Here is a 19,062-nt window from a genome sequence, read left to right on the forward strand (position 1 = left end):
GACTGTCAAACAATATCACCCTGATGTGGGTGTATCCAGAGGGGGTAATCCAGAATGGAGCAAATGGGGTGGAAGGATCCCACAGGTCCATAATTCTCAATATGTAACACTCTTTCTAAAACCCTCAACTTGAGGGCCAGATTTATTCTTCTACCTGAAACAACCAAAACAAAAAATGGACAAAATACATGAAAAAAATGATACTAGATGGCAATATATGAATGATAGTGAACTATTAGAGAACTGCTGATACATGGGAGGGAGAAAAGCTACAGAGGAAAGACACAGAGAGGGGATCAAGAGATGAACAGAGAAAAACCAAAGCAAAAGGTGCTCAGAAAAGGAAGTTGTGCCACCCCCACCCAGAGAATCCACAAGAGATATGAGGACTGGGGTAGAACTGGATTTTTCACAGCACAAGGGATGGAGAACTCTATTTCTGTTTGAGGCTGATATCTAAATACCATCCTTATCTACCCTCTCTCTTTCTCTCTCTCTCTCCCCGCGTCCAATCTGTTAGCAAGTCTTGTCAGTTACAGCTTCAAAATCCATTCAGGGGCCTCCCTGGTGGCGCAGTGGTTAAGAGTCCGCCTGCCGATGCAGGGGATACGGGTTCGTGCCCCGGTCTGGGAGGATCCCACATGCCGCGGAGCGGCTGGGCCCGTGAGCCATGGCCGCTGGGCCTGCGCATCCGGAGCCTGTGCTCCGCAACGGGAGAGGCCACAACAGTGAGAGGCCCGCATACCGCAAAAAAAAAAAGAAAAAAAAAAAATCCATTCAGAATCCAACCATTTCTCATCACCTCCACTGCTACCACCCTAGCCCAGGCCACTATCAGCTCTTACCTGGACAACATCAAGAACCTCCTCACCTTCCTGTTTCCAATCTTACATGCCCCCAAGTCCCCATCCCAGTCTATTTTCCACACAGCAGTCAGTCAGAGAAACACTTATCACCTGACAGAAGAGGACAGTTACTTGTTTATTGTCTGTCTCCCCTTCTAAAAGGTAACCTCCATGAAGTCAAGGTCTTCTATTTCTGTTCATTGCTATATGCCCAGAGACTAGAATAGTGCCAATGTATATACAGTTAGTACCGAATCAATATTTGTTAAATGAACTACACAAGTTGTTATGGAACTGTACACCACATATCTCTAGGAAATGAATAAAGGAACTGCATTTTGTATCACTCTGTGGGCCTTCAGGAGGCCCAGGGATCTGCAAATCACATCTTGCTTTGTTGCCCGTCACTAAATCTACAATGGCTTGTACATAATGGTCACTGAATGAATAAACAAAAGGAATATAACATAGGTCTAATATCATATATAGTGCCTAGGCCTAGCCTGAGCAGAAGATGGATGCTTTTATATCTCGTGGCACAGGAATAAGATGACTGGTACAGAGTAGAGTTCATAAACAATATCAAGTCGAAAAGAAAATACACTATTGATAACATGGACCTAGCAAATTCTGTGCCAACTATGAGAAATACAGATATGATTAACATAATTTTTATCTTCAAGGACTAACATAATTTTAGTTATCTTCATCTCTACTAGTTTGTAAACAAGTACAAGTAACTCAGTGGTTCTACTAGAGATATACATAAGAAACATTTGGGAGGCACAAAGAAGGAAATCGTACCTTACCTGAGGAGGTCGAATGGTCAAGGAAAGATTTATGAAAAAGATTTTACTAGAGCTGAGTCTTATAAGGAAGAGTTTACCAGATGGGAAAAAACACATTTAGAGAAGAAGGCACAGTCTGTTTTGAAGGCATAACAGGCTTCCAGAGTGGTTCCTAGGAGGGAGTTAACAAAATATGGAAGGATATTCTGACATAAGACAGAAAAAAGTCACAAAGCTCTTCCCTTTAAGGACAGAGCCTATGCTTTTAAAAGTTCCTAGAGGGCTTCCCTGGTGGCGCAGTGGTTGAGAGTCCGCCTGCTGATGCAGGGGACACGGGTTCGTGCCGCGGTCCAGGAAGATCCCACATGCCACGGAGCGGCTGGGCCCGTGAGCCATGGCCACTGAGCCTGCGCGTCCGGAGCCTGTGCTCCGCAATGGGAGAGGCCACAATAGTGAGAGGCCCACGTACCGCAAAAAAAAAAAAAAAAAAAAAAAAGTTCCTAGACCCTCCTCTCAAAGTACCCACTTCCCCAATAAGATGTGACCTCCAAAGGGGGCTGACAGATTGAAAAACATCAAATAACAAAATCAGGGAGGGAAGACAAACATATTTATTCCATCTAGGTCACTGGAGGACTTAAAACGTGTACTACTCAGCGCCCCCTATTATCAGCACCAACAAGGGAAGAACGTGCCTGAACAGCAAGCTCTACCCAAAGCCAGCCCGATGGCTGCTGTGAGGTTCCCGCCAGTCAAGTCTCTTCCTCGTCATGCAGTTAATGAGGCTTCCTCCCTCGTAGCGAAGGGCTCCTTAACTCTAAATTCATTTTGCACAGAGAAGAGGAAAGAATCTGACATACTACTGATGGTTCCTCATTTAATTCATGACTTAAATCCTATCTCAGTATTTAACTATCTTTATTTTCTGATTAAAATAGAAAAAAAGGGGGGCGGGGGGTAAGGGCAACAGAAATTACACTGTACTGATACAGAGACTTTAAATTCTAGTCAGAGTTAAGACCCATATTAAAGGTCAACTGATGGTTCCAAGGAAATAACTACATGGAGTCTGGTTGAGACATACATGAGTTGAGTCTTATTATTAGCCACAATAATGTAGGAAAACAGCTCTCAATGAAATTGGAGTCCACACTTGTCAGGCATGGGCAGGAGAAAGCCTGGAGAAATGGGTTCTCTCCATGCCCCCATGACAAAGAAGGCTCCTGGTTTAATGGGAATAGTAGCTCTGGTTCCCAGACGGTGTCCACAGCTCAAAGCCAAGTTTAGCAGTGGAATCGAGTGGAGAACTTAGGCGATACAGGCACGGTCAAGGGCTGGTCACTTGACTTGACTTCCACACCCTGGTACCTGCGTACTGGATTTGCCTTGTGTACCTGCAGAGTGAGAAAAATAAAGTTACCATTGATAAGGATGTTAGAGAACTACACTAATGGGTGTTTTTATTCCTCTTCTTGAGAACATTTTTGTATAGTTTTGCAAATCCCAGTCACTAATTTGGGGGTTGTGGGGAGGCAACACAGTCTAGTAGCAAAGCACAAGAGCTCTGGAGCTCAAGTAGGTTTCTATTCAGGTCTTGCTGGATCCCTCAGCTTGCACCTATCTCCAGTTTGACTGTTCAGTACTAGGGTATAACAGGGCTGTACTCAATTGCAGCAGAAAGGAGATACATGTTAAGAATTTGCCAGAGTACAATCTTAAGATTATTGAGTCTTAATATTCACCAAAAGCATGGACAAAAATAAATAAATAAAATAAAATAACCAAGAAGGGTTGCCAGGAGAAGGCATGGTCCCATCCATCCTTCTTACAGTCTAAAATCAACCCTGAATCAAGCCAGATTAGTAGAGAGTTCTATGATACAGACAAACACAAGAGGCAGGATTCAAGTGCTGAAGAAAAGTCAAAACACTTGAGGCTGGTTTTGTGAGTATATCCAATCAGCATATGGTAGCTTGGATTTTGTCAGGAAGCTAGTCCCTTTAATAGTTTGTCCCTAGAGCCCTCCTGTGGCCAGTCACCTCTACCAACAGCTGTATCAGCTGCTGGCTTAGCACTTTTAGACAAAACCTCAACAACTTACATATTGCTATATTCATCCTTTTACTAAGCATATGAAATTCCATCTAAAACTGTGTTCTTCCTTATTAATGCAGTTAATGTGGCTTGCTGCCCTCCTAGTGAAAGGGTCCTTAATGTGAATTAAGCTTTCTTTTTGGATAACTAATATTTAAATCATTATCTAGTGTTAACATGGAAGGTCACCTGGAATGATATGCACTATAACTCCAAGGAATTTGAGTCAAGTATTAAGAGGAAAATGAAAATATAGTTGTCACACAATTCCCATGTCCTTCCCTACCTATGTATTCTAATTGTAAAACACATTGGTTTCCTTAAGCCTTAAGGCAATAATGAAAAGTTAAATAAACAGTCCTACAAATATATCACTGTGCACTGGTATAGCACCTGATGTCCTCCTTATTTAGACCCCTGGAAGAAATTCTGACTGAATTCAGGATCAAAGATAAATGTATTTTTTAAATAACTAGCTTGTTTATATCACTTAGCAGATCCATGGATCACAATGTACACATCTTTAGCCTAGTTCACTCCTCAACTTTGTCACCACCCCTGGTTTGTCCGGCTTCTCATTTTCACTCAACTTTGATGTATCCTTGGAGGCCACCTTAGATCCTTTCTGGAACAAGGCAAGGTACAGATAAAACAAAACAGACGCAACCATGGGTTAGTCAGCGCTCATGCTGCCCGGTTACCAGTTCTTTCCGTAGTCTGGCCAGCTCCTCCTTCTGTTGCTCTTCCTCCTGTTGCCTGGCCTCCTCCAACTGCTGGGCTTTCTGGGCTTCCACCTCAGCCATCCTCTTCTCCAGCTCCTGCCGCTCCTTGGCTCTCTTCTCAGTGGCCAGCTGAAAAGTTTCTTGAACTAGAGAACCAGAAAGGCCCTCTGAGTACAGAAACAGAGAGAATATTGGTGCACAAGCAAGACTTGCATAAACCTAGCCCCACAGATCCAGCAAGTGATAGATATGCATGGCAACAGAAAGGTGGAGCTCTAAGGAAGCCCAGTTGGGAGAAAGGTGGAGTAAACCACATACAAAAAGTCCTAAAATTTTAAGGGCCCCTATAAATCATTGGAAGGGCCTCTATAAAACATCTAATTAGGAGAAAAGCAAGACCTACACAGGTAAAGTAGCTTGCTCAAAACTACATAGTGATTGTGAGAGAGATTTAGGAAAAGAATCCCACTTTTCTGAAACGCTGCCCAGTGCTTAAGGGATCAAATGTTTTCTATCTAAGGCTTGCTTTAGGGTGAACTCCAGAAAGAAGTCCTGGCTCTCCCTCACTTACTTGCTACTCTCTGGGTGGGGAAAGTAAAATTGTTGTTGAAATGCCAGGTGCTTGTTCTATGAATCTGACCCCAACACACTCTACAAATCAACATAGCTGCTGGATTCAATAAAGAGCTAGGGGAGAAAAAACTAGATCCTCTACAGGCAGATGCTTCTGGTTGACACAGCATCGTACTGACACAACTGAGTCCCAGGAAGTCTAACCATTCTGCCCCAATCCCCCAAGAATACATAAAATACTACCAGTAAGGGATTTTTTCTCTCTCTTAGGAACAAAGGGCTCCTGGGAGATGACGGTGTTTGGACGAGCCTTGAAGCAAGCTGCTTCTTTCTGCTGTTTTAGTTCTTCCTCCAGCTGTTAGAAAGAAAATCTGTCAGATAAGCAGCCACACTACTTTCCATAACTACCATCTCAATGACTCAAGTTCGAATGTTTCTGAACAGTTTCATCTACAAAGACAGCAGATGATTTAATCTAAACTCAATTAAAATCCCTTTTACATTAAGTAGAACAACATCTGAACCCACTGAGAACTAGAAAATACCTTTAAGATACTTTTAAGGCCTACTTAACACCACAAAAAGTAAACAAGTAGACATTAATATACCCCTGGATGTGATCACCTGTAAAGTATTCTCCCTCCCAACCCCAAAAAGAATCTAACCAGAATTTAGTCAAGCCTCTAGATCTGACTACTCATTTATAGGAAATACAGGAGATAGAGGAACATATTAATCAACACGTTGGGAATACAATGAGCAAAATCCAGATTGTAAAACCTATAGGAAAACTCTCGCCACTATTATTCAACATAGTTTTGGAAGTCCTAGCCATGGCAATGAGAGAAGAAAAAAAAATAAAAGGAATACAGATTGGAAAAGAAGAAGTAAAACTGTCACTGTTTGCAGATAACATGATACTATACATAGAGAATCCTAAAGATGCCACCAGAAAACTACTAGAGCTAATCAATGAATTTGGTAAAGCTGCAGGATACAATACAAAATTGATGCACAGAAATCTCTTGCATTCCTATAAACTAATGATGAAAAATCTGAAAGAGAAATTAAGGAAACACTCCCATTTACCACTACAATAAAAAGAATAAAATACCTAGGAATAAATCTACCTAGGGAGACAAAAGACCTGTATGCAGAAACTATAAGACACTGATGTAAAGATGATACAAACAGATGGAGAGATATACCATGTTCTTGGATTTGAAGAAAACATTGTGAAAATGACTATACTACACAAAGCAATCTACAGATTCAATGCAATCTCTATCAAATTACCAATGGCATTTTTTACAGAACTAGAACAAAAAATCTTAAAATTTGTATGGAGGCACAAAAGACCCCGAATAGCCAAAGCAGTCTTGAGGGAAAAAAACGGAGCTGGAGGAATCAGACTCCCTGACTTCAGACTATACTACAAAGCTACAGTAATCAAGACAATATGGTACTGGCACCAAAACAGAAATATAGATCAATGGAACAGGATAGAAAGCCCAGAGATAAACCCATGCACCTATGGTCAACTAATCTATGACAAAGGAGGCAAGGATATACAATGGAGAAAAGACAGTCTCTTCAATAAGTGGTGCTAGGAAAACTGGACAGCTACATGTAAAAGAATGAAATTAGAACACTCCTTAATACCATACACAAAAATAAACTCATAATGGATTAGAGACCTAAATGTAAGACAGGACACTATAAAACTCTTAGAGGAAAACATAGGAAGAACACTCTTTGACATAAATCACAGCAAGATCTTTTTTGATCCACCTCCTAGAATAATGGAAATAAAAACAAAAATAAACAAATGGGATCTGATGAAACTTAAAAGCTTTTGCAAAGCAAAGGAAACTACAAACAAGACGAAAGGACAACCCTCAGAATGGTAGAAAATATTTGCAAACGGACAAAGGATTAATCTCCAAAATATATAAACAGCTCATGCAGCTCAATGTTAAAAAAACAAACAACCCAATCCAAAAATGGCCAGAAGACCTAAATAGACATTTCTCCAAAGAAGACATACAGATGGCCAAGAAGCACATGAAAAGCTGCTCAACATTACTAATTATTAGAGAAATGCAAATCAAAACTACAGTGAGGTATCACCTCACACCAGATAGAATGGACATCAAAAGAAAGTCTACAAACAACAAATGCTGGAGAGGGTGTGGAGAAAATGGAACCCTCTTGCACTGCTGGTGGGAATGTAAATTGATACAGCCACTATGGAGAACAGCATGGTGGTTCCTTAAAAAACTAAAAATAGAATTACCATATGACACAGCAATCCCACCACTGGGCATATACCCAGAGAAAAGCATAATTCAAAAAGACACATGCACCCCAGTGTTCACTGCAGCACTATTTACAATAGCCAGGTCATGGAAGCAATCTAAATGCCCATCAACAGACGAATGGATAAAGAAGATGTGGTGCATGTATACAATGGAATATTAGTCAGCCATAAAAAGGAACAAAACTGGGTCATTTGTAGAGACATGGATGGATCTAGAGACTGCCATACAGAGTGAACTAAGTCAGAAAGAGAAAAACAAATATCATATATTAACACATATATGTGGAACCTAGAAAAATGGTACAGATGAACCAGTTTGCAGGGCAGAAAGAGAGACACAGATATAAAGAACAAACGTATGGACACCAAGGGGGAAAGTCAGTGCGGGGTGGTGGTGGTGGTGGGATAAATTGGGAAATTGAGATTGACATGTATACACTAATATGTATAAAATGGATAACTAGTAAGAACCAGCTGTATAAAAAAATAAAAAATTTTTAAAAATGGATGAAAATTAAAAATGAAATTCTATAAGGTCACCTATAATCCCACCATAAATAACTATTATTATTATTATTTTTTTTTTTTTTGCCGTACGCGGGCCTCTCACTGTTGTGGCCTCTCCCGTTGCGGAGCACAGGCTCCGGATGCGCAGGCTCAGCGGCCATGGCTCACAGGCCCAGCCGCTCCGCGGCATGTGATCCTCCCAGACCGGGGCACGAACCCGTATCCCCTGCATCGGCAGGCGGACTCTCAACCACTGCGCCACCAGGGAGGCCCAATAACTATTATTAACATTTTAGTGTATAACCCCTTTCATATCATATACGTGTAAACACATATACTTTTAAAATAAATGGTCATATTATTCATATAAAAAAACCGATAGGAAAAACAATCCAGTTTATTCAACATATAAAATGCAAGTAGAGCAGCCTTTAGATTAAAAGGGATTTAGAGATTTATCAAACAAATATAAAATGTGGACCTTTTCTGGATCCTGATTTGAACAATTCAACTGTTTAAAAAATGAGAGATTAGGGGATATATGAATGCTGACTATTTGTCATTATTAAGGAATTACTGTTAATCTTTTTAAGTATGATAATAGTATTGTGGTTATGAAATTCTTTTAATCCTTATATTTTAAAGTTACACATTGAAGTATTTTTGGATAAAAGGAGATGACACCTAGGATTTGCTTCAAAATAATCTTGTATAGGCAGAAGTATACAGTATAGAGATGAGCAGGTAGAAGTGAGGTGAAATAAGATTTTCCAAGTTTTGATCCCTAGAAAACCAGGTGACAGTTCATGGAAGTTCATTATACTATTCTACTTTTATGTATGACTGAAAAATTTAAAAAAATCTTTTTGTTATGGAAAATATCCCACATACAGACATTCTATGTCATGATCCTTGAACGAGAGATTCACTACTGCTTCCAAAGCAACTGTCCTAAGTTCTCCTAGAGAACAGTACCAACAGGGAGCCTATATTTAGTAACTTAAGCAATCATATCTCTTGGGCTTCAAGAGGGATGACTTTCTACAAACAAAGATTAGGCCAGAGCCCCTTTTGGACAGAGTCCAGAATAAGAGACAATATCAATACTGACAAATTTAGGGATTCAGGAGATTTTTTTCCAGACAGGGCAGAATTAGATCCAATTAAACCAGCCAACAACCAACTGACTGTTTTAAATCACCTGTCATCTATAAAGAGCAAATAGCACACTATGTTGTGAAAACAACAGACCATACTGAGAATCTATTCTCAGGTTCTTATCAAAGCACCAACAGAAAGGAGTGAACATTTAATGAACAAGTCTAATAAATGGAATAGGTGAGATCTTTAAGAATCTCCTGACACAAAAAAAGCCTAACAGTTCTCACATTCCCCAGGTGATCACTTACAGCAGAGATCAGCAAACTTAAGCCGCAAGCCAAATCCAGTTTGCAACCTCGTTTTGTATAGCCCTTGAGCTTAAAATGGCTTTTATATTTTTAAAGGGTTGAAACACACATACACAGAGAACATGTGACAAAGACCACCTGCACAACCTAAAATAACATATAGCAAACTTTTTAATAGAAAAAGTTTGCTGACCCCTGATTACAGTGACAGCCCCTAAAAGAATCCGGTATGTTAGTTCCCAGAAGAAGTGCGGTGTAGTGGGTCTACCTATTGTAACAAATCAACAATCAAACAATTCACATTTTAGCTGCTCTCCCCATCCCCACCTGGTGCTTCCAAGTCTGTGCCTTCAGAGCACCTCTTCTGTCGGTCTCAAAGCAGAAAGGCTCAACCTGGGTTGTATTCTTCACCTTCTTCTCCGGCAGGTTAATGGTGTCAAAATGAGGCAAAGGAAGCGCCTTGAATTTGGGCACCTAACAGAAAAGAAAATGTAAGATTTAAGATAAGGCCTTTCTAGCCAGAAAGCAACAGCTGCTCCAGAATATTTGGATGAATCTAAAAAATAGGAAAGGCCAGTTTTCAAAGCAGCATGGTGTAGCAGAAAGAGTAATGGGTTCAAAAGGAAATCAAGGTTTTCCTCCCAATATTGCCAATAACTAGCAGCATGGTCATGGGCAAGTCACTTAAGCTCCTTGTGCCAGAATGGCACTTAAATAGCCTTATGAAGTATAAATAGGGCAAGTAATTTAATGGCACTTTAAATTACTTGCCCTATTTATACTTCATAAGGCTCTTAGAGGGATCAAAGGAAGTCAGTGATTTATAGTTAAAAGTGCAACATAAAAGATTACCTTTGAGGGATCAAAGAATAGTACTATGCTACTTGCAGAAATGGCAACACCTACCTCCCCTTTCTGCAGTTCTTTTATTTTCTTCTCCTTCTGTAACTGACGTTCTTTGTCTCGAGAATCAAAAGAGAAAGGGCATATTTCCACAGTTCTCCCCATTGGGACTTGGGGCTTAAAAGGCATTCCAAAATATGGCACAGGTTGAGCTCTTATCACTACTGGCTCCTCCTCTTCCTAAAGAAAAAAATGCAGTTTAGAAACAAGATTCCTCGCTCTCTCTCACCTCCTCTGAATGTGGAGTCAGAAGACATTATATGAGAGAAGTCATTAATTAAGGCAAGTCACTCAACCTCTCAGGTGTCTTAGCTTCCTTTTCTATCAAAGAGGGGTATCTACCAACTCTCCTGGGTGAAAACAGTGTGAAAGCATTTGATAAACTAACACAATTACTCTTAAAGGATCTAAAATTTTTCACAGGAAGGTTGTAAAAACTAAATGATACCAAACAGTTTGAATAAAATGAAGAACAGAAGAAAAGTACTAACCAAGCATATACCTTGGCCTCTTCTTTGACCCAGACTTCAGACTCCACTAAAACATGTGACTGGGAGTATTCCCAGTTGCCAAACCCAGAATAGGACCAAGTAAGTTGATTGGATTCAAGCTGGTAACATAAGATTACTGTGTATTTTAGTTTCAAATGAACCTATAAAAAGGCTTATGTCTGAGATCTGCTGTAAAATTACCCTAACTCTGGATATTTATAGATAAAATGGGGGATGTAACAAGAAACTAGCCTGATCAATGACAGTTTATATATTCCAACTTCATGAACCATCACCACACAGTCACCTTTGCAACCCTTGGATTAATGGAGATAGTTAAGGACAGGGTGGATGTAACTGCTTAGTATGAATTTTAGAAGTCCCTCACTGAAAGGTGACAATAGCTGGGGCAAAACAGAGTATAGGTCTTGGGAACTTTTGATCCACATTACAACAGGGTGATTTCCAATGCAACAGAAACAAACATAACTCCAATAAGTTACAACCAGTTACCACTGAAAGCCAAAAGATTCATACCCTTACTAACTACTTTGTTTTTAGAAGAGCAAAAACAGGTGATCAATAATTCATACCCACTGTTAAGACAACTCCAGACAAGAGTGATGGCCTTTGTATTCCACTAAGTTTAAGAAAGAATAATGCTTAGATTGATTATGTAGAAGGAGTAGAAACCCCCATCCCAGGGAATCACCTCATCTTCTTTGGTGGGCATTCTGATTCTGTTCTTCAGAGCAAAGGCCGGTGACCTGGGGACAGTGATTGGAAGTACTTTCTTTTCAGGAACACCCTGGAAGGAGTAAGCAACTCAATTAGATATCCTAGAACAATCTCTACTAGGCTGTGTGATGAGATCAATCCCTTTCTTAGAAGTTCACATATCAGGAATCAAAAAAAGCTAGTTATTTCAGTATGTTGTTAACTTATCCAACTAAGACTGGTATGTATTAACGCTCCAAAGGTGGATTAACATGACAGAAGAACAGCAAGTAACAAAAACATAGTTTGATTTGTATATTCAACAAAAATAGGATTCATCAAAATCTTTTTTGGTATTTATGAAAAACACTACAAAATAAACTGTCAATATTTTGTTTCTCTCCAATTTTATACCCCAATCCCTTAAAAACAAAATCAAAAAGGACTTCCAAATGTTATCTAGGAATAGAATAGATACTGTCTATTCTCTTAAACCTATTCCACATACATCTCTAAAATAAGAACTTATATTTTAAAATATTAACCTCAAAAGGCAAATGTAAAAACGTACGGGGCAAGGGCTAGCTTAATTTCCTTTTGCCAAATAACTGGATAAAGAACAAGCAGTTTACAAAGATATACAAGAGGCTCAATCTCAATAATTTTTAAAAATATAAAGTAAAATAAGGTATTATTTTTCACCTACAAGACTGAGTAATAATTAAAAGACTGGTTAATACCAGTGTTGACAGGTGAAGAGAAACGTGCACTCCTATACAGTTGGGTAAGGTACAGGGCACAAATTGGTACAACCTTTAGGAATTAGCTACTAAATCTTTAAATGGTCATACTCTTTCACCCAATATTACATCTCTAGTATTTGATCTCTAGTTTAGTTTTTAGGTATATTTCAATACAGCATTTTTAAATTTAAATGAATAAAAAAATTGCAAATAACCCTATTATCTATCAAAAAAGAACTGGCTAAATCCTTTCTTAAATTGTGGTACATAACTAATTGTGGTACATGACTAATAAGAACCTACTGTATAGCACAGGGAACTCTACTCAATACTCTGTAATGACCTATATGGGAAAAGAATCTAAAATAAGAGTGGCTATATGTATATGTATAACTGATTCTCTTTGCTGTACAGCAGAAACTAACACAACACTGTAAATCAAATATACTCCAATAAAAAATAATTTTAAAAAATTGTGGTACATCCACACAACAGAATATTATACAGTCATCAAAAAGAAGAAAATAAATCTTTATTACTGACAGAACAGTATTCATAATGTTGAGGGGGGAGGGACAAGTTGCTGAAACAAAAAAATTATTATTAAATATTATTTCTGTGTTTTTAAGATGTCTTTTAAGAAAAACAAATATATGATATCACTTATATGTGGGATCTAATTTTTTTAAAATGATATAAACGAGGGCTTCCCTGGTGGCACAGTGGTTGGGAGCCCACCTGCCGATGCAGGGGACGCAGGTTCGTGCCCCGGTCTGGGAGGGTCCCGCATGCCGCGGAGCGGCCGGGCCCGTGGGCCGTGGCCGCTGGGCCTGCGCGTCCGGAGCCTGTGCTCCGCAACGGGAGAGGCCACAGCGGTGAGGGGCCCGCGTACCACAAAAAAAAAAAAAAAATTAAAACAACCTTGAGACATCCTCAGTAACTCCTTATTTCTTATACCCACATCCATTTGCTGGCCCCATCAGCTCTCTATTCTACTTCCTAACTCTTCACTGTCATGACACAGGCCACATCATCTATTGCCTGTACCATTCCACTAGCCTTCTAACAGTCCTTCAGCTTCTCTCATTCCACCAGTCCACCTTCTTATACAGTCAGAAGATTTGATGTTACTTCCTGACTTAAAATTCTTTAATGGCTCCTACTGCCTACCTACAACAGTATAACATATTCCTTGGCATGAAGTACAAGGTGTTTCATAATTTGGAACCCTGCCTGACTTTCCAGGCATATCTCTTGCCCCTCTTTAGGCATCACCCTCCATCCACAATGAACTACTGACAGCTACCAAAATTTAACACTGGTTCTCATCGCAATGCAATACCTTTGCTTATGCTCTCTCAGAAATGCTCTGGCTGCTTGGAAGCATCTAACCCTTCTTTTCAAGCCTCCACTAAAGCATCTCCTCTCTGATAAAACCCTTCAATAGATTGCTCCACTCCTCCAGACCTACTGACCCCACTCTCCCCTGTATATAGTCTATCATGGTACATATGAAACTTCATTGCACTTGTTTATTTAGGTATTCATCTCCTCCTGCTAACCTATGAGTGCATTGAGAGTGGGGACTGTTATTCCATCAACCCTTAAAACCTAACGCAGACCTTGGCAAGCATAAGGCATTCAGGAAGTGTTTGTTGAATGAATACAGTAAGCATGAATAACAGAATTTATACCTTGGACATGAAGACTCTTGGACTCTAATTTATACCCTGGGAGACTTCTTAATCCCAACAGTGCTGCAACTGCTCCAAACATGTTTGGAATATCTTTCTTGGAGTGGCCTTCAAAGCCAGTTTTAGGGCCATGCAAGGCAACTGCTCAATCTTTACTTTTAATTAAGCAAAATTGTTTCCAGCTCTATTATTTTAGACTACTCAGAAGTTTTAGTTCCCAATGACTTTAGACCAGCCCCTAAGAGCAAATTAATCTTTAAAATATGAAGACTTGCCATCGTTGAAGAGATCCAAAAGACTGTGCCACAGGATCCAAGACCAGTGGTTTTTCCAAAATGCTTTCTACAATATCAATCTTTGGAAAGAATTAATAAATGCTCAAGGTGACCACTGTAAAGGGAATGCTCATTCTGCTGTGAAAGTTCTCATACATTTTCTAAAGAAAACCAGAATCACTAGTATAGTAAAATTTAATACAGCAGAACTTGTAATCAGAGTGACAAAAGTCTATGAAATGGGTTTTCAAATAATGCTTGCCAGAAAACGACAACAAAAATCTGTTGTTCTACAACATCCTGGACACCTGTGGACACCAGCCTGTAGCTCGAACACAGCCAAGGATACGCGGTAATGGGAAGTACACTGAGCAAGGAGTCAAGAGGTCTGTTTTAGCCCGGCTCTGACTCCAGTCTGTACAACCTGTTTAACATGAGATAGCCTTTAGTCCTTGGTTTTTTTCTTTTCATAAAATATAGTAATTGAAATAAATATCTGAGGACTCAGTTTTAAAATAATGTTGCTTTTCCTATTTTTCCCCTCTCTCTGCATCCTCCCAACAGAGAGATGTGCATTTTAAAAGAAATCTCTAATAAGTAAGCCATGAAAGAGATATTTATGGGTAGGATCAATCCTCATAATTACTTGGGGGTGAGGGAAAGGTGATTTATGAAAATCAACCTTGCAGCAACTATTTATCCACACCCCATCTCCACTGCAATCAAAGCCAATAGGGGGCTCAATCAGAAATAAAGAAAAAGACATTGGGTTTCTAGAGACAGAGAAGGCTTCTTGTTTTATTATTTTAAGGTTTTTTAGTTATAAGCTCCTTGAGGGCAGCGATATTGCCATTTGCATTCCTTTGCATTCTCCACAGCACCTACAAGAAGTAGTAATTGTTCAATGAACATATGTTGATTAGCATTACTGTCCTTATTTGTTTACATGTCAATCTGTTCTCCCAGACTGTGAAAGCTTTGAGGACAAAGGCTGTGCCTAATTCCATTCGAATTCCCAGTGTCTAATATAGGCTGGTGCACTTCAGCTTGTACTGCTGCTCATGCAGTTATCCAATATAGCAATGCCCATGCTGTGATGCTTAGGTGCTGGGGAAACAGGAGTGAACAGTACAGATATACATGGTCCCTGCTATCAGGGAGTTCACATTCTAGTGGAGGAAAGAGACAATGAAAAAGTAACAAATCAAGTATTTCCTGATTTTCACAAGTGCTCTGAAGAAACCCAACAGAATGTGGAGCTGAAGGATAATGGGGGAAACTCTGAAAGGAAGCCGAGGGAAAGTATCTCTAAAGCGATGATACATGGTTAGAAGTGAGCAATGTGGGTGGACAGATGACACATTTTGGAAAAGCAGCCCAGGATGGGGGATGGGATGTTAGGGGTGAGCACTTCTCCCTAAGGCAGGATATGCCCCCAAGTGCCCTGGGACAAGTTCTCAGGCCTGTCCCAGAGCAATTAGGAGATTACCATGAAGCAATATTATATCTCAGGGAGTATGAAAAAAAAAAATTTTTTTTAAGGCTGCTGGTCTCCCCAAGTCCCTAAAATGTTGCTGCTAAAATTACTCACTGGAGAGCACAAGAAACACCGTAAGGACGCATGGAAAGAGAGCTTCAGCACCAGAGGACACGGATGGGGACAACAGTGTCAGACAGATAGCTGCATTCGGACTCTGGGAGGCAGGCTCTTCTGCTGTCTGAGGGTCCAACACTAGAAGTTAAGACACCTAACCTCAGTTCTGCCACCAACTTTTAAAAACGTTTCTATGGGCAAGCCACATTCTCCTTTCAAAGCCTCCTTTTCTAAAAAATGAAGAAGAGTGGAAGGGAATAAATACATCTTTGCCTCCTTTTATGCTTTGCTTCTCTAGAATCCAAAAGTTGAAGTGATGTCACTGGAAATTTCAGTAGGGAGAGAGCTGCTAAGAGCCAGCATCAAATTCAGAAACTGCATTTGCCAAAATAAACAATGATAACAGCATTGTGGGGTAGAATAACAGTGTTTAAGGAGATGACAGGTTCAAATCCTGGTTCTGCATACTAGACACCTCTCAGCATCTCCTTCCTCATCTGAAAAGTAGGGTTAATAATAGAACATTGTATAACTGATTTACTTTGTTATAAAGCAGAAACTAACACACCATTTTAAAGCAATTATACTCCAATAAAGATGTTAAAAAAAGAACAATATCTCTTTTAAGAGTTATGAGAAATAAATAAGAGAATCTGCACAAAACACTCAGTACAACGTAAGCATGCAATAGTTATTACTATTAACAACACGACTGCTTACTGTGTGTCAGACACTAAGGTCTTCATCAGGGCTCTCTCTAATCTATGCTGCACCTAACAAAGCAAAACTCCAGGGATGGAGCCTGGGAATCTGTTTATATAATAAAATCCCAGAGGATTCTGAGAACCAGCTGGATTTGGCAATCACTTCCCTACAGCATACCATATCCATTCAGTAGCATCTAACATACTTACCTAGTGTTTTGCTCATCTGTTTATGCAGAATTCTCAACAAGGCCTTACCTGGTACAATGCTACTCTAAGATCTCACTTAACTCCCAATGAACTCCAGTCATCCTTCCCCACTTAACACTTCACCCCAACATTTCCAAAGTACAACAAACTGCCAAACCAATTTCCTAAATCAGTGTTTCTAAAAATGGAGTTCAGGTAATACCGGTGATATGGAAAAGGATGTTAGGTAGGATGTAGACCATGTTTTTTTAAAAAAAATCACATATTTTCCTAAGAACATTTTAGTTTAAAAGGCACCTTCTATTTTAACACAAGAGCATGGACCTTGGAACCATATTCAGATCCCAGCTCTGCCACTGGCTAGTTTGTGATCTTGGGCAAGTTATCTGACCTCTACAAAACAGACTGATAATAGTATCTACAGTGTTTACTTCATAGGGTTGTTATGAGAATTAAGTAAGTTATCATATAAAGAGTTTAGAATAAAACTTGGCACATAAGCTTTATAGAAGTAATAGCTATTATTGTTGTTATTCATGGCAAAAAGTACTGATTTTCCATTTACATAATGATTTAAATGTTCCCCTTAAAATTACTTTTAAAATGAGTTGATGATTTTAAGAATATATAAAGTCAATTAAAGTCAATATTGGTATATGAGACACAAAGAATACAGTAAAAATCGAGAGGGTGATAGGTAAATTAAATAAAAAACAAAAAACTTGTAACAGGGGGAAAAGCCAGGAGCTTGGAGAAAAAAATGTTATTAAAAGTAAGGTGCCAAATGCACGTTACAGAAGCCTCATGGAAGTCATCTCTCTTTTCTGGGCCTTGGGTTTCTGATGTGTAAAATGAAAACATTGAGCCCTTCTGGGTCTAGGATTCTGAGGTCTGCATACAAACTACAGTTCCCTTGTTGTATTCAGAACAATTTCCTCACCAGGTAATGACAAAGAAGGCACAGCTCTTGGAGACTAATCACTTGAGTGGGCAGAGGTTTCTTAAAAGTTTGTGTAACAGAGTCTGGCCTATCATATGTATGCATCACAGAAAAAACGAAAAAAGAAAGAAAAAGAGAAAAAGAAAAAAGAAAAGCATTGTGAATAGAAAAGAGGTCTCATGTGCAGAAAGCTCTCAAATTGAAAGAAGATATTGGCAAGGGAAGAGAGGAAGAACCATTTGTAAGCATCATCATGATTTTTTAAAGCCTGGAAAATATAACTTCAGATTGCTTCTGACTTAGTGCTAAGAAAATAAACAAAACTAAATAGCCAGTCAAAGGTAATACAGTTGTCCCTCAGTATCCTGAGGGAATTGGTTCCAGGACTCCCAAAGATACCAAAATTCGAAGATGCTCAAATCCTTTACATTGGTGTAGTATTTACATATAACCTATGCACATCCTCCTGTATACTTTAAGTCATCTCTAGATTACTTATAATACCTAATAAAATGTAAATGCTTTGTAAATAGCTGCCTGAGAGCAGCAAATTCAAGTTTTGCTTTTTGGAACTTTCTAGTTTTTTTCCTGAATATTTTCAATCCATGGTTAGTTAAATCTGCAGATACATAACCTATGGATAAGGAGGGCCAACCGTATATTGGTGCACAGTTTCACTTAAAACTATGGGGACCCTAAAGGATAAGCAAAAAGAAAGAGGACGGGAAAACAGTTCTTAGTACCTGGACAAAAGGCGATCCAAACTGGGAGGAGGATGTTTCCCCATCTGCCCGGAAATATACCTGAAAACCATCTTTGCACTTAGGCAGGTGCTGAACTCCATTACTTCTTCTCTGACTGTGGCATCTCTTCTTGATTGTATATTTTCTCTAAAATCATGACTGTGAGCCCATCATCAAACTACAACCCACTTCTCTAATCTAGGTTCCAGGTGCTCCTCTTGATATACTTCTTTTCTCCAGCTTAAATGACCCATTTACAGTTCCCAGTAGCCGCCCCATGCTTTCCACCTTTGGGACTTTGTTACTCCCACTGCCTGGAATGCTTGGCCAGTCCATTTCATTTGCATTTCTACAAGTCCAAATTCCACCACAGAGTGGAGAGGCAATATAATGAAGGGTTAAGGTCACAAACTCTGGAGCCAGAGTGCCTGAATTCTTATACTTGTTCCACTACTTACCAGCTGAGTACCCTAGGAATGCTACTTAACCTCTCTGTGCCTCAAATGCCTCATCTGAAACTGGTGAGAATTAGAGTAGACAACCTGAAGGGGTTCTGATCAAAATGAATGGGTTAATATACAAAAAGGGCTAGGAGCAGTGCCTGGCACATAGTGAAAGTGTCAGCTATTATGACAGTAACGACAGGAAGATGACGATGATGAGGATGACTACTATACATTGCCAAGGCTCAGATCAAATGCTTCCTCCTCCACAAAGCATTCCCTGAACCTTCTGTCTGGAAGAAATCATTACCTCCTTTGAATACTTACAGCACTTTTAACTGTCACCT

At 39.5% G+C, this 19,062-nt stretch overlaps 1 protein-coding gene across 3 annotated transcripts in view; it reads right to left on the reverse strand.

The window, feature by feature from the left end:
• Window positions 1-2,221: 2,221 nt before the first annotated feature.
• The window catches only part of TPX2 (TPX2 microtubule nucleation factor), a 55,765-nt gene continuing 38,924 nt past the window's right edge, over window positions 2,222-19,062 (reverse strand). For 2 of the 3 annotated variants that reach the window (XM_060120082.1, XM_060120084.1), the window contains exons 13-18: window positions 11,365-11,460; window positions 10,165-10,341; window positions 9,586-9,732; window positions 5,266-5,377; window positions 4,429-4,616; window positions 2,222-3,027 (exon numbers count right to left, since the gene is read on the reverse strand). In XM_060120082.1, the coding sequence (XP_059976065.1) occupies window positions 2,917-3,027; window positions 4,429-4,616; window positions 5,266-5,377; window positions 9,586-9,732; window positions 10,165-10,341; window positions 11,365-11,460 (831 nt within the window). In that variant the 3' untranslated portion in view covers window positions 2,222-2,916. The remainder of the gene's footprint in view (window positions 3,028-4,428; window positions 4,617-5,265; window positions 5,378-9,585; window positions 9,733-10,164; window positions 10,342-11,364; window positions 11,461-19,062) is intronic. The other variant, XM_060120085.1, reaches the window with a different exon arrangement.

Source organism: Mesoplodon densirostris, chromosome 16, assembly GCF_025265405.1.
Source record: "Mesoplodon densirostris isolate mMesDen1 chromosome 16, mMesDen1 primary haplotype, whole genome shotgun sequence".
Taxonomy (NCBI): domain Eukaryota; kingdom Metazoa; phylum Chordata; class Mammalia; order Artiodactyla; family Ziphiidae; genus Mesoplodon; species Mesoplodon densirostris.